The 24,008-nt window shown below is 37.9% G+C and overlaps 1 protein-coding gene across 1 annotated transcript in view; it reads right to left on the bottom strand.

Annotated features, from left to right (window-relative positions):
• Positions 1-20,847: 20,847 nt before the first annotated feature.
• The window catches only part of LOC136866105 (lysosome-associated membrane glycoprotein 3), a 38,886-nt gene continuing 35,725 nt past the window's right edge, over positions 20,848-24,008 (bottom strand). The window contains exon 5 of the mRNA XM_067142783.2: positions 20,848-23,564. Within this exon, the coding sequence (XP_066998884.2) occupies positions 23,404-23,564 (161 nt within the window). The 3' untranslated portion in view covers positions 20,848-23,403. The remainder of the gene's footprint in view (positions 23,565-24,008) is intronic.

Here is a 24,008-nt window from a genome sequence, read left to right as displayed (position 1 = left end):
CCACACTACATGAGAGCCGGGCCTCATCATGGACATCGAGAGTGAAGTGCCGCGTCCAACCTTTTTCTCACAGTTTTAGAAAGGGCGTGGTATGTGTCTGTCCGATGATCAATATTCAACATGATGTCCAGCCCACGATTTTTGCGAGCTGAAACTCGAAGGTAATGGTCATTCAGTTACTCGTAGCCCTGTGCGAAGCAAGTCATCATCCGTTCCTGTCTCCCCAATTAAGAACTGCACTGAGTGGCCAAAAGACATGGGAAGACACTGAATGTGATTTTAACGAATTGCTCCTCCACGAGCTCTCAAAACGGCAGCAATGCGGCGAGACATCCACTTTAGAGGTTGTTGGAATCGTTCTGGAGGGATCTGGACCCACGCGTCTTGCACTCCTACCTACAATTGGTCTCGTGTAGTTAGTGCGGAGTTCATGGAGCGTACACCAGCATCCCATAAATGCTTGATTGGATTACGATCGGGGATCTGGATGGCCAATCCATTGTTGAAACTTCACTGGAGTGCTCCTCGAACCACCTGCGCTCACCACGGAAAAGTGACATGGCACATTGTTCTGTTGAAACATGGCATCTCCATCAGGGTACTCTAGGGCCAGAAAGAATGTTCACATAACGTGCACCTATCAGCGCTCCCTGCAGTCGGACAAAGGGGCCTAATTGCGTACACGATAACGCCGCCCAGACCTGAACAGAGCCACGTCCCGCCTGGACACAACGTTGTTGACACGCAGGATCCATAGCTTAATGGTTCATACGCCATGCTCTCAAGCGCCCTTCAGCTCGATACAACTGGAACTGGGATTTATCGGACCACACCACACACTTCAACACTTCCATGCCCACTGTCGATGTTCGCGGGACCATGCAAGACATTGAGCTCTGTGTCGATGTGTCAGCAAAGAAAACGAGTTTATCATTGGCTGGTGAAGCCTATGTGGCGCAGTTGACTCCTTACTGTCCTGGTAGAAATGGGTTCCTCACTCCCAACATTCAACTGGGAGGAGATCTAATCCATTGTAGCCCGCCGAGCACTCAGTATGGTTCTACGGAGGCGAAGTGATGTCCGTTCGTTTAAACACCTGTTGTCTTCCCGTGCGGCGGTTTCCGCGGGTGGTAATATTCTTCTTCTTCTTCTTTTCCTACCGTTTTTCCCACACCTGTGGGGTCTCGGGTGCGAACTGCGTCACACGTGTGGTTTTGGCCCTGTTTTAGGCCGGATGCCCTTCCTGACACAGCCCTATCTGGAGGAATGTAATCACCATTACGTGTTTCTGTGGTGGTTGGTAGTGTAGTATGTTGTCTGAATGTTATGAGGAGAGTGTTGGGACGCACACATGCACCCAGTCCCCGAGCCAGAAGCATTCATTGGAATCGATTAAAATCCCCAACCCGGCCGGGAATCGAACCCGGGGCCCTCTGAACCGAAGGCCAGAACGCTGACAATTCAGTCAACGAGTCGGACTCCGCGGATGCTAACATTCTCTCTGCGATATTGAAGATTTACCCTCGACACTATTGACCAGAGAAATCGGGATTCGCGTGTAATCTGCGTAATGCTATAGCGCGTGCGCCGTGCGCCCATAATCATCCCACGTTCAAAGTCGGTTAACTCGCAACGTGCTACCATCTTCACGACACTGGTGTCTGTGAAAGACTGCTCAGCTTCGCCGTAGATAGCCGCAACACACAGAGCTCATGCACGGCACATTTTCTAATGGCACACGCTGTCCCCTCTGCCTGGCAGAGGCGGTAAAGGCGTGCTCGGTTCACCAGGAAGAACGTGGGTTCGAATCACTGTCAGGAAGTGGTAAAATTAAAAAAAACAACGAGATTTCCACTTCCGGAGGTGCACATGGCCCTGAGGTTCACTCAGCCTACACCAAAAATGAGTACCAGGTTAATTCCTGGGGGCAAAGGCGGCCGGGCGTAGAGCTAACCACTCTACCCCAATAAGTGCCGAGGTTACGGATAGTAGAAGCCTTTGCCTTCCACCACTCCAAGGGCCTTCATGGCCTGTACGGAGATGACTTTGCTTTGCTTTTACACCCCGTACCTTGACTTTTGGCCACTGAACGTACATCAGATGGCCCATGCCCTTGGTGACCTTCCATCTTGACATAATGTGATTTGCGTACACGTTCATGTGTCGACATTGCACGACGTGTCATCCTAGACATTCAGTACACTGCTTCGAACACTCCGCCAATGTTTCCACAATAATGCTACAACTTTCTCTGAAGGCGTTCTGCCTATGGGTTAGGGTAGGGTAATTCCGGGAGAGTTGCCGCACTTTTTATGTCTTTTGTTATATCTCGGTATATTTACTTTAAAAATTGTTGCAAATTCATCGAGCATAATTTGAAAACATGTGCATTTGATCAGGGATGAACAAAATATTGGCAATTGAAAGTAAATGGGAGAAAGGAGTGAACAAAGGAATTGTTGCATCTGCGGCGTCTCTCTCTGGATCCCGGGATAGATGCCGACTTTGCTCGGGAGAGATGCCGCGAGTAAAATAATTAATGACAAAATCAAATTTAAGCCAATTTCGTCAACTTTAATATAACCGAACACTAGAACGTACTACAAGACAATTATATCCACATAATATACTCATTCAATGGAAAAAATCTATCTGATAATTTACAACATCATATTTCAATTTCGATTTACTATCAATGTGCATGTGCAATGGATTCTTCACTGTGTTATATAAAACCCCACGGCACTTAACACCCTTGAAATGGCTCTGGCCTGCACAGCGACCTCTGCTCAGCCCGAAGGCCAACTATCAGGGAGAGACGCCGCACCCTCCTGTTTTCATACCTCAAGGCTATCATGGCCCAAAATTAGCTTACTCTCAACTACAGTTATGTTTCTGACGTCTACTGTACTAAAAACGTCTGATTTAAGCATTTGAAGCCAACTTTATATACAATAAATTAACACACGCAAAAACTTTGTCAGGAGGAAACATGTACTCGCCTCATGATATCGGCTATAATTGGCGTAATATACGAGCAAATTTCGTCACAAACGCAGACAGTAGTTCTTCCTTAGAAACTGAAAAACCACACATATTGCCATCTAGCTGTAACGATGGGAACCTTTAGCTACAGTGTATGCGGCATCTCTACCGGGGCGGCATCTGTCCCGGATTTACCTTACATGAGTTGTGTTTTCACATGGAGAACTGTGCTGCAGCTGTGCCGTGTCGTCCGCAATCGCCAACAATATAAACCAATGGTGTTCAAATTTCTTTGTTGGCGCCCCCCAAAATACAATTGTTTAACCGTCCAACCCCCTGATGTACGCGTATATTGCGATTATACCAGAAATAACAAATGCTTGTTGCTGCTAGCCAAATAACATTAACTATAATCATCATCATCATCATCACATCATCATCATCATCATCATCCACAGCTTATCCCGCTCGCTCAGGGTCTCTGCACGCACTGCGGCATGAAAGAGTAGTGCCCGAGAATTCCTACCTCACTTCTCATTTCCCTAGTATGCCTCTTCAGTGACGCCTAGGCTGTCTATGATAGCTTTTGGTGGAGCTGTGGAGGATCAAACCAGCCTTCGGGCTGAATACCCAGCATACATTCAGCGATGATGCTGATGATGTCGGTGATACCAATATTAAAAATATGTTTTTAATATACAACTTCATCCAGACAGATGCTATAATAATCTGTTAGCTTGCTGTACCCGAAGCAACATCCGTATTTATCATACCCACAATGTTTGAAAATTCTGTAGAAAATGTTTAAAAACTGTGAAAAGGAATGCCTAGGCTGTATGCATTTCTAACTGTCACCTTCCTTACTCTTTTCGAGCTGCTATCCCATTAATGCGGCACGGCACTAGTAAGAATTTCGTTCTGTAACTTCATAAAACTCCAAGAAAGGAGTACAACACTTTAAGAAAATCATCGAGTTCTGTCTTCTTCTTATGACTTCTCATTACTGTTGATTTATAATTCGATTTCCATTCTTATCCAAGACATAGCTGATCTCCGGCAGCAATTCGCTGCACACGAGCCGCAATACTATTAACGTGTTCAGGTTCTTGCGCCTTCTAGTAGTGAAATTACCAGCCTCAGTGTGGCAGTTGGTCCGTTAGGTGGATTTCCACACCTTTACAAGTCGTTGGCGACTAGTATGCCGTTGAGGCTCCACTTCAAATCCTCTTTGTACGACACCGAAGTGCCGGGAAGATTTGTACTTCCACTGCTATAAATGTCTGCCTTTGACTTTTATAATATTGTTGCTAAGATAATTGTTTAGTGTTCACAAAAATATGGCGTACCTGTCACCCTGAGGTATTATTCGCCCTGTCATTCATTAACATTTAAACCCCAGCATCACTAAAGTTGAGGAATAAACCAAATCTGGTGGCAAGCGTGTGTTCTGATGTTTCTTGAAATATGCAGCATGGGTTGGAAGCGGCCTGCTCACTTTAAACACTATTATCTTTTATAATCAGGCTGGGAATGCAGAATAGAATTGAATGCAATTGTACTGGTGCTAAAAATGTTGGCTCGATTACAGAAATGATGACTAATTTTAAGCTTTAGACAACGTCTACCTAAACAACGTCTAAGTCGATCACGATCTTCCATTGCATAAACAATATTCAGCTGGTGTTTAGCTAGACATCGTTTGAAGTTTCAATATTGCTTAGGAAATGAAAATAAAAATATCTTCCATGCAACTCTTTGCTTGTCGCAACCAATGAAATTCGTCAGTGAGTGCGCTGAGTTGAGTCAGCTGTTGTCTTCCTACACATTGCACAAATATGGCTAAGCATGAGCATGACTTGCTCACAGATAAAAATATGACTTTCGGTGGAAATGAAATATAATGCTATCAACGCTAAAGTGACACGCCACCGTACGAGGAAGTGTAGCTTTTAATTAATGTGTTGTTACGGTGAGTGTGGTCTAAATAGCTTTTGCGAAGAGAAGGTGACACTATATTAACTGTGTAACCGAATGCTTTGCACGGGCCATATGTATGTAGATTGCATTCTTTTTTGTCCTCAGCTCCTCGTTCCATTTCATGATATGAAAAATAATGAAACTCTGTGCCAAGTTTTGAAGGGATTCTTACCTCGGTCTTCTTCGGCCTTTCTTCCCCGTCATCTTTCCTTCCAGCAGACTAATAAGAAAGGTATTATGTCGCAAGATGTGGCCAGTGAATTTAACTCTCCTTCTCCTTATCGTTAGCATCAGTTCTCTCTTCCCTTGAATTTCTTGCAGAACGCTTTGTTTGTATAGTAGTATAAAATGTTTGATAAAACACCTTCGGTTAGTTAGTGAGTTTATTAGTAAGTGATTGCAAGAAGGCTTGTCAACTTCTCAAACCATTTTCCTACAATGATGGGTACAAAACTCTTTAATGTATTGTATCTCCAATGTAGAACTGTCACTACTTCAATCATGATATTGTAAATTGATTTTCATTCATACGTAGGGCGTCCATGGAAAATTATTATTGTCATCCGAAGGACGATGCTTTTATAATATACCCAACCGTGTCCGTAAGAAAACCCATGTTGGATCCTCTTAAGATGTATCACGATTTTTGGAAATAAATAAATAAATAAATAAATAAATAAATAAATAAATAAATAAATAAATAAATAAATAAATAAATAAATAAATAAATAAATAAATAAATAAATAAATAAATAAATAAATAAATAAATACATAAATAAATAAATAAATAAATAAATAAACTTATCACCATTATTAACCGCACTCTATTTACAGAAAATCTAGATAGGAAGTTGTACTCCCTTACCTTCACAGCAAATTATTGATTTTTTACAACTTCCCCTCCGCCGCCACCACCACCACCACCACCACCACCACCACCACCACCACCACCACCAAGACCACCATCAACATAATCACTACCTAATTATTTCGTAAGGATAAGACAATTCAATTTGTGATCAAGAACGTGATTAAGTGTAAGAGAGAGTCAAGTGTCTTAACTTCGCCTCTTGTAAAAAAAAAAAAAAAGAATAATATTATAATTTAAAAGGAAAAGTTACCATTTCATTCGCACATTTTCGGTGTAGTTAATGACCGATTAACTAAAATTGTCTGAAATTTCAGGGGACTAAAGTTGAGATACTCTCAAGAATATGAGAAAGACCTGAAACAGGACAGTATCCCAGAAAACAAAACTTTAGGGTTGAAACTAGACGGATCAAAGTCTGTTCGGGTTTTAGTGTAATCAGAACCCAGAAGATGGACAGGGTCTCTTCTAGAAAAAAAAAAAGAATGAATGCACTGATCGAAAGACTTAAAAGAGATTGTCAGGGAGTCAAAACCGGTGGATGACGATAACTATAAGAGCACGCTACGGTCGCTGTTATGACGGTTTTTGTCCACTGCCGATCCTGTTGTGTGTAGGCATATATGACCAGTAGTGTGTTAAGACGAACATATACACGCAGATGCCTCGCCAGGGAAATTAACCATACACAGTTATAACTTTCGGTCAGTCCATTATCAGATCCACGGATCTCAGAACCGATGAACAGTTCACTGACTATTCATCCACGGGGCCGGAGGATTAGAACTCAAAATACTTTCAGAATATTTCAGAGTATTCATAATAATCGTCTTATAATTAAATAACTTGAGTCTTATCAATGAAATTACCTTTAAAAAAAATGTAATTCTTCTTAGATTTAAAACGATTTTTGTAAAGAGTGAGTACAATATAGATATATCATATACATGACCAATCCGGGTAAATAAAATATCCGAATAAACGGGGTAATATAGTATTTCATTTGAAAAAGCACCAGGGAATGTGATGATGAATTTGCAAGTTGAGTTATTAAATTCAGCAACCGACAACAGGCACACTATTAGAAACACAAATAGTGAATACATCCTTCCGCTCAGGATTAGCTTCAGTAAGGGTATCAATCCGTAAAACAGGGCCAAATTCACACCAAGTACTGACCCCAATATATTGGAAAGAAGAAGGAGTTTTCGGCTGACAGACATGCCTATTCTTCACCGTAGTGTAGTCTCATCACATCGATATTGACAGGAACAAGTTTTTTCAAATTTTATTGTAAACTGTGGTCCATAAATGATAAACAGTGGACGTGATAGCGTACACCATGGATCAATTGTACTTACTAAATAATAATAATAATAATAATAATAATAATAATAATAATAATAATAATAATAATAATAACCAGTTTACGCCATGTAATTACTGTCGTTCAAGTGACCAAGAAAGCTTAAAGCCGGACCATAATGTTGTGAGAAGAACAGAAGGTAATGGTATGCTATTAAACGGGGAGAAACGTCAGTTTGTGAGTATCACCAAGTTTTAATTACTGTGTTGATTGGCTGAAAGTACTTCATGGGAATCCCTGTAAGAACTTATGTGTTAATATTGAACCCTTGGGCCAAAGGTCATGGGTTCAATATAAGGAAATATCTTAATTGGGGTAATGACATAAACGGCGTTTTAAGTAAAGGTTACAGATCTCTTCATATGGTTATGAAGGTATTTAGGGATTGTAGAAATGATGTAAAGGAGTAACTGGAAAGACCATAATTAGAGAATGTTCTAGTTCCTTACCAGGATTACGTCATTCGAGGACTGGAAAAATCCAAAGAAAAGCAGCTCGATTTGACCTGGGCGATTTCCGACAAAATAGAGCGTTACGAAAATGTTGCAAACTTTGGGCTGGGAAGACTTGGGAGAAAGGAGACGAGCTGTTCGACTATGTGGTATGTTCCGAGCTGTCAGTCGAGAGATGGCCTGGAATGGCATTAGTAGACGATTAAAGTCGAGTGGTGTTTATAAATGAAGGAACGATCACCTTATGAATACAGGGGTGTAATTCAAGAGGACAAAGTAGGGCAAATATTCGTTTATAGGAAGAAGAGTTCTTTGAAATTATTTAAGAAAAGACTAGGTAAATAACTGAAGACAAATTATACGGGAAGGGACTAGACAAGGTTTAAACAGTCAACAATTAATCATCAAATTTGGAAATATCACTCAAGTAGAATCCGTAATCTTTGAGTCATAAGGAGCCAGAGTCCTAAACTGATTACATGATGCACCATTTAATTCCAGCGCGCCAGATCATGAAGAGCCCTAGTTACATTTTCATTTCTGGCCAGAGGCGGCAATAGAAATTACGTCACCCACACGTGTAGAAGGTGCAGGGATACAAACTAATTTGGCGCGGAACTATTTTAATTGAAATTACGTTTTAAGGAGAATTGGCGACTATACCGCCATGGTAAACGCCAGAAGGTCGTAAATGAAACAACTTGGTTGCTAGTGATAAGTAGCACAAGAAGGAAAATTGCCTAAGAGACGCGACTATTTGCTCAAACTCTGTTACATCGACCAAAATATAGTGCCTAGCTTATGAGTTAATTCAAGGACTCAAATTTGTTAATAGAAACCCTTAACGATTATCATCAGCTCCGCTACTAAACTAAAAAATTTGCGTTAGCACAAGGAAAATTGCCTAAGAGACGCGACTGTTTGCTCAAACTCTGTTACATCGACCAAAATATAGTGCCTAGCTTATGAGTTAATTCAAGGACTCAAATTTGTTAATAGAAACCCTTACTGCTTATCATCAGCTCCGCTACTAAACTAAAAAAATTGCGTTAGCACAAGGAAAATTGCCTAAGAGACGCGACTGTTTGCTCAAACTCTGTTACATCGAACAAAATATAGTGCCTAGCTTATGAGTTAATTCAAGGACTCAAATTTGTTAATAGAAACTCTTAATTCTTATCATCAGCTCCGCTACTAAACTAAAAAATTTGCGTTAGCACAAGGAAAATTGCCTAAGCGACGCGACTGTTTGCTCAAACTCTGTTACATCGACCAAAATATAGTGCCTAGCTTATGAGTTAATTCAAGGACTCAAATTTGTTAATAGAAACTCTTAATGCTTATCATCAGCTCCGCTACTAAACTAAAAAAATGGCTTTATTTCAGAATCAGCCCTAATTACATTTTCTGTGAGGAAGAACTGTGTCAGTAAACTTTGGGCGGTAAATGCAAACAGCATGGGAGTGAGAGAAAACATTATAAAACCACGCTGCGCCATTTGCGAGTGCCCATTTTGTTCAGTAAATTTAAGGCGACTTTACGCATTTCAGAACAACATTGCAAACCAGCGTTGGGAAGGCTAAGTCCCAAAAGTGAAGATAGGTTTGGCCGAAGGTGGCTGTAACATCAACTCGAAGTGGGGATAGGTTGAAGGGTAATCGACGGTATTCCAAAATGTGGAATCGTCATTAAAATTCAGGTTCAGGCAACATACGGTCATTATAATGTGGAAATCCTGCAGCTGAATTAGTAAATATCATTGTTGTATTATAAATTATTTCGTGTGCGGATCGGTGGTTCGACAAACCTGTTCGGTCCATGCAAGGAAGAACGTGTGAAGGGCATTTATATTTTTATATGTCATTATTTTCAGAAAAGCCTCCATGGCTCAGACGGCAGCGCGTCGGCCTCTCACCTCTGGACACCGTGGTTCAAATCCCGGTCACTCCATGTGAGATTTGTGCTGGAAAAAGCGGAGGCGGGACAGGTTTTTCTCCGGGTACTCCGGTTTTCCCTGTCATCTTTCATTCCAGCAACACTCTCCATTATCATTTCATAGCATCTATCAGTTATTAATAAATCACTTTGGGAGTGGCGACCGCATCGTACTAATAGCCTATATCTGCTTCATTCATTACAACCCTGACCCGGTCATTGACTGGAAAACAGGTTGTAGGTTTTCATTTTCGTTATTTTCAGATGAATGATATAAAATAATCAACATAAAAGCATTACACCCAGGATAGGAATCCTGATGAAATGAAAAGTATGTTCTGTAAGGCTAATACCTGTTGTAGTGGCTAGATAAAAGATAGAGAGAGGCTGGTGGGCCTATAATGATGCAAGGCCTCGTACGACTTCCAGGTACGTAAGCTGCCCTTTGAAAAGTGCATTTCTTCATTTTATTATGTCAAAATTTTATTTTGTGTATCTGTGACGCACTTTGGTTACCTTTGAATTTCGTGTAAATGTCAGTAGTAACGACGAATAGTCATTGAATAACCGCTAGAGCCACGAAACTGATGTGTGAGGTGTTGTACAATAGTAGATTTGATGGTTTTTAAAACGAATGTAATGTGTAAAGCGTGGTGTCATTTACGTACGTTTATTACTATATTTGTTTGCCTAAGTTAAGATATTAATTTATCAAATTCTGTTCATTGTAATAGATTGTAGGGAATTCCCGTAAGTGTAATCCATGGTTTACCACTTAAAGCGAACGCCAGCTGTTGCGGAGCGTGTGTCTTAATGTGGTTGGAGCTGTAGACTTTGTCGAGGAATGTACGGGGCGAAACTGGCGTGTGACTTGTGGAAGGGAAGTGTTATTCCAAATATATATTAAAATATGCGTAGAACTGGTGAGGAGAAAATAACGGTAAAATTTGGTAAGTCAAGTTGTGAGTTGCGGTTTTGAAATATTTTGTTGTCAGTCTCAGATATGTGAGGAGAGATGGTTAGTTTGTCACAGATTGTTTTATGTAACAGCATAGTGGATCGTATTATTTTCGTGTAGAGAATTTGAGGTACTGTAGTAAGTGGTTCATGTCTTGCAGAGTTAGGAGGAAATGTGACTCAGATTGTTGAAATCCCGAAGTGTTGAAGTGATATTTGTTGCCGGGATTTTTCATTGTAGGGAACCCGAGGATTTATCTGTGTAATTTAATGGTATGGGAATAGGGTCCTTCAATAGTTAGGATCCCACATGAAACCGTAGGACGTGGTGGCTAGGAACATTTCAAGTGACGTTTTAAATAAAATCTTGCCAGTCTGAGTGGTTCAGACGGTTGAGGCGCTGGCCTTTTGACCCTAATTTGGCAGGTTCGATCCTCGCTCAGTCCGGTGGTATTTGAAGGTGCTCAAATACGACAGCCTCATGTCGGTAGATTTACTGGCACGTCAGGGATCTCCTGCGGGACTAAATTCTGGAACCTCGGCGTCTCCGAAAACCAAACCGTAAAAGTAGTTATTGAGAAGTAATGCAAATAACATTAATTAAAATAAAATCTTTTCGCATATTCTGTATTGGTTAAGTATTGTCTTTCATGCGAGTTGTCAACGGTACGAGATTTAATTTCGATACAGTTAGAAGAGATAACGTGTTTGCTTTCTTAGAGGTAACGGGAAGGGTCTTCCTTCCATGTAGACCACCTGTTTCGGCACGCGAGCCAGGAATTGTAACTGAGATTTTGTCATTTATAATAAGTGTTTGGAAATAGATTTCATTACTTAATAAGATAATCGTTTGGTAGAGAACTTTAGGTTCATTATAGGTGTGACAGATACGATACGGTTTTGTGTTATGTTGTAAATAACCATTTTCAGGGCTGTCAACATTTGAGAATCTATAGTAATGTTGCTTCGTGTTGTTGAGAATTGTCCAAGTTCTTGCGATTATTTTATTTGAGTGTCACGATAGATTGTCAATCCATAGACTTCGTGATAGATGAGGTGTTTTTGTTGGTTTCCAAGGTACAAGTGTAGGTTCGTATGGTATGGGTTCATGCCTGTGGAGCACATAGTGGTGCAGTAGTCCATTCTCCCTAGAGTTTGGGTTAGGTGCATTACGACACTTGAGTCTCATCAGCATGAAATCATATCGGAAGGAGGTACCGGAATTAGTCCAAGGGATAACCGTAGACGTTATCAGAGTTAAATATGGGTTGTTTTATTTTGCGTTTCGTGTGATGTATGTAACTTATAGGATTTAAGGTTAGGATTATCCAAGCTAGTGTCTCAGTAAGTATTAGTGATATGACGTAAACTTGTTGAGTGACGTAATGAAATGAACAAGTGGTACCGGTAGTTATGACCATGTATTTCGTATTACGGTTGAGAATCAAGAATGATGTGAGAATAAACATAGATTAATATTTTCTTTTAAAGGAATGTTTCTGGTAAACATGTCCAAGTGATAACGAAAATTACTTGAAACAGTGAGGGAGTTTAATGAAACCACTTCGTCCAGGATAGATACATTTGTTGTTAATCAAGATTATGAGATTACTTCATTTATTAATTTATTACATTCAGTGAAACCGTATTATGAGAATTAGCTGAAAAGCAAGCGATTAACTTAAAAATGTATTCTGAAAATCGTACTTTAATTTGCTGGGAAAGTTCAATTTATTAACGTAACGATTAAGGGGACAAGTCGGGTAGCAAGGGATTTTACTGCCACAAGTGTTGTGAGCGTTTGCTGTTGTTGTTGTTGTTTTTATTTTTATTTATTGAGCACCAGATGTGCTGGGGATTTACTAACGGGGAAACCTCGGTCATCGACTACTTTAACTTAATTGTGTTCAGCCTTCAGTCGAGACGTTTGGATGGTCATGCGGTCGTCAGCCTCAGTGACTTAGATTAGGGCTATTTGCCATTATAGCATCAGTTTCGTTGCGGTCATCATCCACAATTACTTTAACGTAAATCACAGAGTTAGATGTCGGTCCATGACACAGTAGCAGGTCACATCGATTCAATTAAGGGTCCATGCCGTACAATCACTGTGTGGCATATACCGATTGAACAGGCTTAATTATACCAAGAGTCCAGAGCTCGCGTTACGGGGGTTGGATTGTCACGAATCATTACGGGGGTACGTGCAGTGTCACGTGGAAACAGATCATAGGGATATCCAGATTTTCTTTACTTTATTCTTGAACTAAGACGATGGTTTCTGGTAAGGATGCCCCTCAGGCAATTGAGTTAAAGTCTCCAAAGCCAGCGTCTCTCACCACCGTTGTTATTATTCGTTTGTTTCTGAGGGACAAGCATGAATTCGTTTATCAGATGTTGTGAAATGTCGCAAGTTTTAGATTTCGTATCAAATGGTCAATAAACCTACACTTTTAAATCGATTTCACTCATTGTAGACATTATTTTTAAATTACTGAAACCCGCCTCTTACCTAAACAAGTGACGAAGAACCCGAAAGCGACCCAAGAGAAAGATCTCATGCGATTGCTGATTGGTAAGGAAGGTAGGTATCCTTCGAAGGGTCATAAAGTGTTCAGTATCTAGGTGGAATTATTGAACCAGCAGGGTTAACTCAGAAAACTAACAAAGGAGGAATTGCAAAACTACAAGGAGGAGGCAAAATTATTTGGAACAGATACAATAAAAACTGTATCAAAAATGGCAAGATTGCGACATTATAAGACAGTAGTAAAATCAGAAGCACTTGATGCATCGGAAACTATTAAAAATGGAGGCAGATCTCAAATAAAGGTGATCGAAAAACATGAAGGAAAAATTCCCAGGAAAATCTTTGATCTAAAGTGCGAAAAAGGAATAGAGATAAAAAAATCACATGAAATCTACACACTTCACTTCTGCTCTAAACGATTTTTAATTCAACAGTTATGCTGCTTGTATTTCATAATGAATATCTACGAATCAGGCATTTTCGCCAAGAATGGAAAGTAAGTTAAGTAACTAACATAATAAGTTTGCTCAATTTTTATCACTTAGTATTTTCCGAGGATTATGGTACTTTCTTTATATAAAAAACACTGAAGCCTTTACCACTAGAATACAATTCAGTAGTATGGGATGCATGAAACGACTTAACGATTTTTAATAAAACCACGAGCTGTTAGGACGGTCAAATCACCTTTGGTATATCACGCAGAGTTCGGTCAAGCAGCATCAAAATGTACAGTATTTGGGGAGGTACCAATATTGTAGATTCTGGAAGACATTTCAGTAAATATAATTAATTGTATGTGATAGGAAAATACGAATGACAGAACAAAATATTGGGGTATGTTCTATAATTTCATTCAACATTGTCACTGAACATGACTTCAATTAATAAAGTTAATTCTGAATATTTACCGTATTTTAAATTATTCTACTCCACTGTCGGCAGCCCTGAAAATGGTTTTCCGTGGTTTCCCATTTTCACACCAGGCAAATGCTGGGGCTGTACCTTAATTAAGGCCACAGCCGCTTCCTTCCCACTCCTAGCCCTTTCCTGTCCCATCGTCGCCGTAGGACCTATCTGTGTCGGTGCGACGTAAAACAACTAGCAAAAAAAAATATTCTACTTCTGCTACAATACAAATCTTTTCTTTTTTACCTATATCAGTCTAAAATTAATGCATAATTTTATTTCAGAATGAAATTTCATTTTATTATTAGCTCGTTACCAGTGAGATTTTAATTTCGCCTTGATAGTATAAAAACGGAATCCTCTTTTTATCAGAAAGAGAAAATTCTATGTTTCTCTTCAAAGTAAACTCTAAAAATGCTGAAGATGCAAATCTAAATCCAAAATTCCTGATTTACAAATGCTAAAATTGAATGCCCTTGATATGTAATTCACCAAGAAATATGTACATAACTATTGGATACTTACCATAGTATAGAAATGACAGAGCAACAAGAATACTGAGAACTATCCACTTCATGCTACCTTCAGAATTACTCCACAAGAACACAACTAAGTCAGATGTTGATTTGAGATGTTATAAGATGAAGTTAAACGCATATGACTTATCTCATCTGATAGTGGTATCTTCATTCCCGCTGACCCGTGAGAGTCTCATTATCTCATCCAAGAGATATCACGGAACCTGTGAATGTAACTGTCCTTTATTTTCCGAAAGATATGTACTTATGACTTTCATCTTGATATCTTACCTTGGACGGCAAATATTATAAAAAAGGAAGTTCTGCTGAGTGATCCTCAATTCGGCCCCTTGTCTCATGAACAAAAACTAAGTTCCATGAACACAAACGAATTCAGTTGAATAATTTTGGAGGAAATTTCTAACCTGGTACAGCACTTGCAGGAGTGGGTGGCATCTGCCGTGTATGGGAAATTGCATATTATTTTGGGGGAGAATAGTGTTATCCCGGGTACGTAATGTTAAGTGTAGGCGATACTCCAACTCGTCCCGGGTATGTAATGTTAAGTGTAACCGATAGTCCAACTCGTCCCGGGTATGTAATGTTATGTATAGCCGATAGTCCAACTCGTCCAGAGTATGTAATGTTATGCATAGCCGATAGTCCAACTCGTCCAGGGTATGTAATGTTATGCATAGCCGATAGTCCAACTCGTCCAGGGTATGTAATGTTATGCATAGCCGATAGTCCAACTCGTCCAGGGTATGTAATGTTATGCATAGCCGATAGTCCAACTCGTCCAGGGTATGTAATGTTATGTATAGCCGATAGTCCAACTCGTCCAGGGTATGTAATGTTATGCATAGCCGATAGTCCAACTCGTCCAGGGTATGTAATGTTATGCATAGCCGATAGTCCAACTCGTCCAGGGTATGTAATGTTAGGTGTAACCGATAGTCCAACTTGTCCTGGGTACGTAATGTTAAGTGTAACCAATAGTTCATCTCGTCCTGGGTATGCAATGTTAGGTGTAACCGATAGTTCAACTCCTCCCGAGTATGTAATATTTTAGGTGTAAGCGATAGTCTATTATCCTCCGGGTATGTAATGCTAGGTATAACCGTTAATCTATTTGTAACATTAAGAGTTACGCCAAAAATATTCCCTCCATTCTGTGCTGACTTGAGATTGTTCTAAATACTTAGCACTGTCTATTCACACACCGTCACCTTAAGTCCCTTAAAACCAATATGCGATGCTTAAATTTTAGGAGTGTCTGTTCAAAAGGAACTATTTCCACCATAAGAAAGTTGTGGCTAAACGCAAGAAACGTATAACAAAGAGGCGCGTGTAAAATGCACCGGAATACATCACTGAACTCGCCAGTGATTAAATACATATCGACGGCCTACTTCTAATATCACGTATCAGACAATGCTGTTCCTGTCCATCACTTCCCTTAAGACTGGTCACGCCTCCCAACCACATATGGATATGCAGTCCATCACAATTTTCGTTGTGTTCATTTCCTTATGACAATATGTAAAAGAAAATGAACCTTACCGTACCGTATTGTAGAAGTATTGTTTGTATGGCGTATTTACGCATTCCTACAGAATAATATATTTAAGGTTCCTGTACACGTAAGCATAAGAAAATGAACGCAGCGAGCATTGTTCTGATGGACTATATATCCATATGTGCGGAAAAGGCGTGAGCAGTCTTAAGGAAAATAATGGTCAGGAACAGCTTTGTCAGATACTTGTTATTAGAACTAGGCCATTGGTATGTATTATGACATAATGATATGATGATAAGAACAGATGGAAGGTAAATTGAAACTCTTTTGGGCAACCTACTGTTAAGTTCAATTTTATTTTGTCAGGTGAACACTAAATGTGTCGCTAGAGAATTATTAGTTTTAACAATAATGTTAATAACAAAATAAAACTCGATGGTGGATGTATAGGAGGGATATTAGGTTATACATTCCATTTCAAAACTGCATAGTTTGGTAGAAAATATATTTTAAAGTAATTAAACTGTATACAAAATTAATTTTCTGAGTTTTCTCTGTATTAATTGCTATTGCTTAAATATAAACTTCTCAATGTATTTGAATGGTCTTACGCTTAAAGAGAACCAACTGGTATTAACATGTTTGCGAGAAAACTGAGCAAGTTTTTACACATTCCTACAACTTAGAATATGAACTAATTTCATGGGTGTAGTTGTTGAACTGTGTACTCGCCTTTTACACACAGCAGAACTTGCAGGTGTAGTTAACCACTAATAAAATGACATTTGATTTTAATTACATCTTCATTAATATAGTAACGATCGTTATTTAGAATTCGTATCTTATCATACAATATGTAACATAAATTGTAGAGCACTTCTAAGTAAGTAATGTGCATAAACATATCCATGTTTACAGTATACTTGTACCAGTGCATAAAGTGATTCAAATGATTACTGATCAAATAGAACATAATGCATTTATTCTTGGCGTTACAGAATTGTGTTTGGTAATTTCACTGAAACTTAAGTTAATGTAAATTAGCGTGGTTATCATCATCCGTCTGGAATTCACTACCTTTGGGTAGAGTACAGATACCACATGGCTCTCTCTGGCATAAGGAATAACTTTAACCTTTCGTTCGCTTACAAACTATCCAACTATCGAACTATCGTTCGGTGTCTTTAACTCTTTAAAAGAAATGATACTTGCTGCAGTTAAGCATAAGATCATCCATTTAATGTTATTATGCAGAGCAACAGCTGACGAGAACCAGCTGTCTAGTCATTGTATGATAATATTTGTGAGGGAATGGGCAGTTTTCAAAGCATGAATGGGAAACACAAAATAAACTCGAAGTTTAGGTACTTTCCGGTAGTTGCATGATCCAGTTCTTATTGTCAGTCTTCTGAAGCACTTCACTGGTTTTAATTCACTTGTCTTGACGAACGAACTGTTGAACTACTGCAACTTATACAGTGCGAGAATATTTACAGAAACTTTGGTTGTTCGCTGAAGTACATTTGATGTTTTAGCCGATTCTCTCTGTCTCTCTGTTTAGTAGGCTATCAGCCCGGAAGTTGGTTGGATCCTCAAATGGTACCACCAAAGGTTATGTGGTCACAAGGAAACCACAAAAACCATTTGCGACGTCAAAATGAGGCATATTAATCACGATGAGGAGTGGGGTTGTTTGCCATTGCTTTCCTCACTGGGCCTGGAATTGCTACTGCAGCACGACCAGCCCTATGTGTAGCACTTTCATAATACTCACACGGTAGTTGTGCTAGTTCAGCCGGTTTTCAAGTTCATTCCCATCGTGATATGACGCAGTAAATGTCTTAGGATGCTGCTTGGAAGCGAACTGGAGAAAATGACTGTGTTTCTTCGTGGTCTTGTCAACATGATGATCCCTTTCAGGACAGTTGGCTGACTTATGTTGAGAACTAGATTCTTTACAATGCTCCATTCCTCTTCCATCATTGGATTACACCTCGCGAACCTATTTCAAATCCACTTATATCACTACTGACTCAAAACAGTGATACCAGTAAGACTGTACGGGTGTGCGATATTTTGCTTAATAGGCGAAGTGGTTACTTTTAAATTTTCTTAGAAGCTCTCTTGACCTTTCTTTTACCGGTGGAGAAATACAAATTGGCTTGTCAATAACATGTGTTATTAGTTAAGAATGATGTTCTTCATATTTACGTTGTTCCATGCCAATTATATCCAATATTAATTAATAAGTGGCAATATATTTTATTTGTGTCACCTGGGAGACCAAGTCTCGAGTTTTATCATTGTAAGAGAGAAGGAAATTAGGTAGGATACAGCCTACATACAGATTTGGAGAGGTTCATGTCACTTGTAAAATTTGATGTTAATTTTACCTGACATTATTATTTGCATTTCGGCAACAATTGTGATCTACCGGATCATAATGAAAGTAACAATACGATATCGTTGGCTGTCGTTTCTTTATTGAAGCAAATGTTTGCTCATTTCTCTCATGAAACAATCTGGTATATTTCACTGAGGGAAAATTTCAGGCTCTTAAGGAGGAAGTTCGCAATTCTTTAGAAATGTTTACCGGTAATAGCAAAATTACATGCACAAATAGCTCCACTAATCCGAAATACAGGATAAAAAATTGATATTTGATATAATACGTTGCATGCTACATAAAAATATATTTTGTGTAAAACTACACGTTTACAGTTTACTGAACTTCGCAAATATCAATATTTAATGTATGTTCCAATATTCTTTATTTTAGTGATACATTTCATTCTCTCTCTCGCTCTCTCTCTCTCTCTCTCTCTCTCTCTCAGATATTGGTTTCCCAGGCTACGTCAAGCACTCGTATAATTCACGAGAACACATGAATAGTTCCTATGTCTTTTAAATATTTCAACATGCAATCGAAACTACAGAGAGTAATATAATAGTAAATTTAGTCGTTACAAATCCTTCCTGACTCCTATTATTTACATTTATGTAGGATTATTTTGTGTTAATTGGCAAGCGTGAGTTACAATGTCGTTTAGGCCCAGTAACAACTCCTGGTGCCAATGTCAGTTTGGTGTATAACAGCAATAGGAGTGTCTGAAACCAAAGTGAACCAAATACAAAATTGGAATTTATCTATTCTCTTTAGAAATACAGAATTGCAGAAGGAATAGAGCACATACGTCTCTGCAAATTTAAAGATAACAAGATTAATGTACAGATTATGCATGAATGAAGAAAACTTTTCAATTATCATTTCCTTCATTCTTCAAAATTAATTTGAAATATGATACTAAGAAATATTAAATGCATAGTTGATTCATTCCGGCATCAGACCCTCCTTGTTCAGACAGTTTAAGAATACAAAGAGTTAACACTCATTACCAATGGTGTTATAAGTTTTGATATTACACGGATGCATATCTATTGAATACTGACGTTCCTCCTGTATATATTACCAAGATAACATATTATCTATAATTAACATATAAGACAAAATACTATTAAATATAATAGACATTGCCCTCTACCGTAGTTCTCTCCATAGGTTTCCTCTGAATTACAAAATTACATGCACAAATAGCTCCACTGATCCGAAATACAGGATAAAAATTGATATTTGATATAACACGTTGCATGCTACATAAAAATATATTTTGTGTAGCTCATTAACAAATAAAAATGAAACGCATTTGATGTAGAATATTTCACACTATATCAAAATATATTATGTGTAGCATTTTACCGATTAAATCCAATTATGACCAAAAATATGGCTTCCGATTGAGATAGCTAAACAAAATTTAGGAAACTCAGTCGTTAAAATTTATCAGTGTTTCGCCCCATTGCGGCATGGGCTCATGTCTTTGGAAGGTATGGTATATAGCTGATGAGCCCATGCCACACTGGTAATTTTAGACGATTGAGTTTCATGAATTTTATTTAAATCCAATTTTATTTCGTGAATCTCGTTACAGATTAAGATTAATACGTTTGATGTAGAACGTTCCAGATTCAATCCAAATATCCTTGGTGAGCATATTACGGATTAGTGTCAAACACAGTTGGTGAAGCAAGTTACAGCTTTACATCCTTAATGTAAATCATAAACCAAACATATTTGGTGTACCAGGTGCTAAATTAAATTTAAATATATTTGATGTAGCATGTGCTAAATTAAATTAACACATATTTGATGTAGCACGTGCTAAATTAAATTTAAATATATTTGATGTAGCACGTGCTAAATTAAATTAAAACATATTTGATGTAGCACGTGCTAAATTAAATTAAAACATATTTGATGTAGCACGTGCTAAATTAAATTTAAATATATTTGATGTAGCACGTGCTAAATTAAATTAAAACATATTTGATGTAGCACGTGCTAAATTAAATTAAAACATATTTGATGTAGCACGTGCTAAATTAAATTTAAATATATTTGATGTAGCATGTGCTAAATTAAATTTAAATATATTTGGTGTAGTATGTGCTAAATTAAATTTAAATATATTTGATGTAGCACGTGCTAAATTAAATTTAAATATATTTGATGTAGCATGTGCTAAATTAAATTTAAATATATTTGATGTAGCACGTGCTAAATTAAATTTAAATATATTTGATGTAGCATGTGCTAAATTAAATTTAAATATATTTGATGTAGCACGTGCTAAATTAAATTAAAACATATTTGATGTAGCACGTGCTAAATTAAATTTAAATATATTTGATGTAGCACGTGCTAAATTAAATTTAAATATATTTGATGTAGCACGTGCTAAATTAAATTTAAATATATTTGATGTAGCATGTGCTAAATTAAATTTAAATATATATGATTTAGCACGTGCTACAATACAATTTAACATATTTGATGTAACATATGCTAAACTACATTCAAACATATTTGGTGTAGCACATTACAAACTAAAAAGATACCATATTTAGTGTAACATGTTAGAAACTAAAACCAAATATATTTGGTGTAGTATGTTACGAAGTAAATCCAAGTATATTTGGTGTGACACTTTGCAAACTAAAACCAAATATATTTGGTATATAACATTAAACATATGTGTAGAACGTAACAGACGGAAATCAATGTACACTTGGTGTTAAATGTTATATACAAATATCAAACACATTTGAAGGATTACGTCATTGAATAAAACTAAATGCCTTTGTTGTTGCAAGTTACAAACCACCCATGTTAGAGATTAAGGCCAGTTACATCCACTGTACATTGTTTCCCTGCTATTTACAAAAAACTACCATCAAACGTAAATAAAAAACATATAGATTTGTTTCAACATTGACTATTAAAATGAATTGTTTTTCGTGGCTTTATTATTTACTTTTTAGCAACAATATTGCGATCTACCGGATGACATTGAAAATAACAACAGGATATTGTTGACTGTCATTTGTTTATTCAAGCAGATTTTGCCCATTTTTCTTATGAAACAACCTGGTATATTTCACTGAGGGACAATTTCATGCTCTTAAGAAGGAAGTTCGCAGTTAGTGTTACTTAAAACGATTCTGTAACAAATTTTAATATATTTTTTTTGAAAATAACATGTTTACTAATAAATTTTGCAAATATAAAAATTTAATGTTCTAATATTCTTTATTTTAGTGAGGCATTTCGTTCTGTTAGAAGAAATTGATATTAATTTTCAAATTTCCAGTTCGATGCATTTGTTTTCACCACCAGTCATTGTACGTCTTTGATCTGTGACATTTGATTGATGACCTACCCGCTACTTCAGTTTTTATTGAATGTGCTGCATTACTAATGAACACGACAGTTTCATTAGTTATCTGGTGTATCTAACAAACAATAACAAATCATAAATATTCTAAAGCTTTCACATTTGTACTCATTGAAGTAAATTAACCGAGGTTATCCCAGTTCGAACTCGTTCAAACCGAAAACAATTACACCATTTTATGTAGTGTACGTCGACCATATTACAGCAGAACACGTAAACTACAAATGTATTTTAGCACTTACTGTCTTAAAAAGTTCATAATACTAACATGCGTAAGTTATTCCACCTTCACCGACCATCGAGATCATGCACTTCTCTACAAATCTGTCTCAATCTGCTACGATCCGCTATCTTTATCCAGTCTGGATCAACTCTAAGTTCATCTAGATCTTTTGCAGTTCCGTCAAAATTATTTTCCTCCTAGGGCACTTCCACGTTCGAAATCCCCTTACTGTGAATTTTCTGGCTTTCTTACGACATGACCGGTCCAGTGAATCTGTCTGATGAAGATTAGATGCCCGATTTTCCCTCCTTTCACGTCTCTGTTTCTTCCATTGGTCCCACATAATTTGTCTGCGTTATCTCCCATTTCCAATTTCTTCGACTGGTGCCTTTCTCTTCCTCAATATTCATTTAGGGATATCCAAAGTTCTTCAGTCTATCTTCTTGACTGCCCACGGTTTGCAACCGCAGAGAAGAATGGATCGTATGGTGGCATTATATAAGTTAATTTTGGTTTACATGGATAAATATTTTGGCTCATCCATCAATTCGCGAGCTAGGCTAGCGCTGAAAAATTAACAACATTTACAACCTCCTCCTAGCTTTGGGAAATACTAACTTCCTTCTGTCAAAAATGGGAATTCTTGCTTCCTGAAAATATTATTGTTCGCCTTTAGGAAGTCCGATCCAGGGAAGGTTTCAGTATACTGCCATATAGTGTTTTTGCATTCCTTCCGTTTATAGATGTATCTTCACGCGCTTCCTATTCCAAATTATCCTCCTACACAAGTAAAAGCAAAAGGTAAGTAATGCAAATACGATTGGATAATCATTATTTTGGAGATGTTATCGTAAGTTTACCCTTGCTTACTCTGGGAAATACTAAAATTTGGGTTGCGTTTTGTCTTAAAAATTTCCGCGCTTTAGAACACTAGTTGATCATTCTAGTTGATCATCACCTTCTCGTGCCTGGTATTAACCTTTTGGTAATCCTTCTTATTCCCTCTTGTTCTGTTTTGTTCCACATTGGAAAGGACTACAGGACCGAGTTAACCTCATGTAACCGTGAACACCTTCACAATTCAGTCAGTACGTGTTGGTCAGCCTAATAAATAAATAAATAAATAAATAAATAAATAAATAAATAAATAAATAAATAAATAAATAAATAAATAAATAAATAAATAAATAAATAAATAAATAAATAAATAAATAAATAAATAAATAAATAAATAAATAAATAAATAAATACATAAATAAAAGGACGGCTTGTTCTAATACTGACAGTATTCAGTCCACAATAAACGGCACAACAACGAACGTTGTTTTCCGCTTATCTCGTTAATGGGTTTGAAGGGACGGAGCATTATGCTCAGACACCGGCATTGTTTACTACGTACAGAGGACGCCGTGATACTCGCACTTTATAGACAATGAAGGCGATGAGGCCGGAGATGAAGGCGACAGCTACAATCACTCCAATAGCAATCTCGAGAGAGTAGTCAGGTTCCGATGGTCCCGGACACACTACAGCTGTAGAAACAAAAAAGCACATAAGTGAACAATTCAGCATTAACTTGCATTTGGCCACAAAGTTTCCGGACCACAAATAATTGAAAAACGCAACAAGAGGAATAAACAGTAGATCTAGAGAAGGCATAATAATGGGATAGTGATGATGGCGGTAGGGTCAAAACGATGGTGATACCAGCCCATACTGACGTGGGATAGGAGTGACAGTATGGATAAGGTCAGAAATGAGAAATGAGAGACACAATACAAGAAGAGAAATTAAGATAACCGGAAAACGACCAAGAGGAATACCAAAGAGAGGTGGATAAAAGGAGTGGAAGAGTATGAGAGGACTGTGCAAGAGTGAAGAGGGAGAATTGGTGGGAAGACAAGAGGAAATGCAGAGGCTTATATTCCAAGCAGATCTGTCCAACAGCTGGAAGCTGCATATGATGATGATGATGA

This window comes from Anabrus simplex, chromosome 3 (assembly GCF_040414725.1).
Source record: "Anabrus simplex isolate iqAnaSimp1 chromosome 3, ASM4041472v1, whole genome shotgun sequence".
Taxonomy (NCBI): Eukaryota; Metazoa; Arthropoda; class Insecta; order Orthoptera; family Tettigoniidae; genus Anabrus; species Anabrus simplex.
The sequence above is the reverse complement of the archived record's forward strand: the minus strand, read 5'-3'. Positions and strand labels throughout refer to the sequence as shown.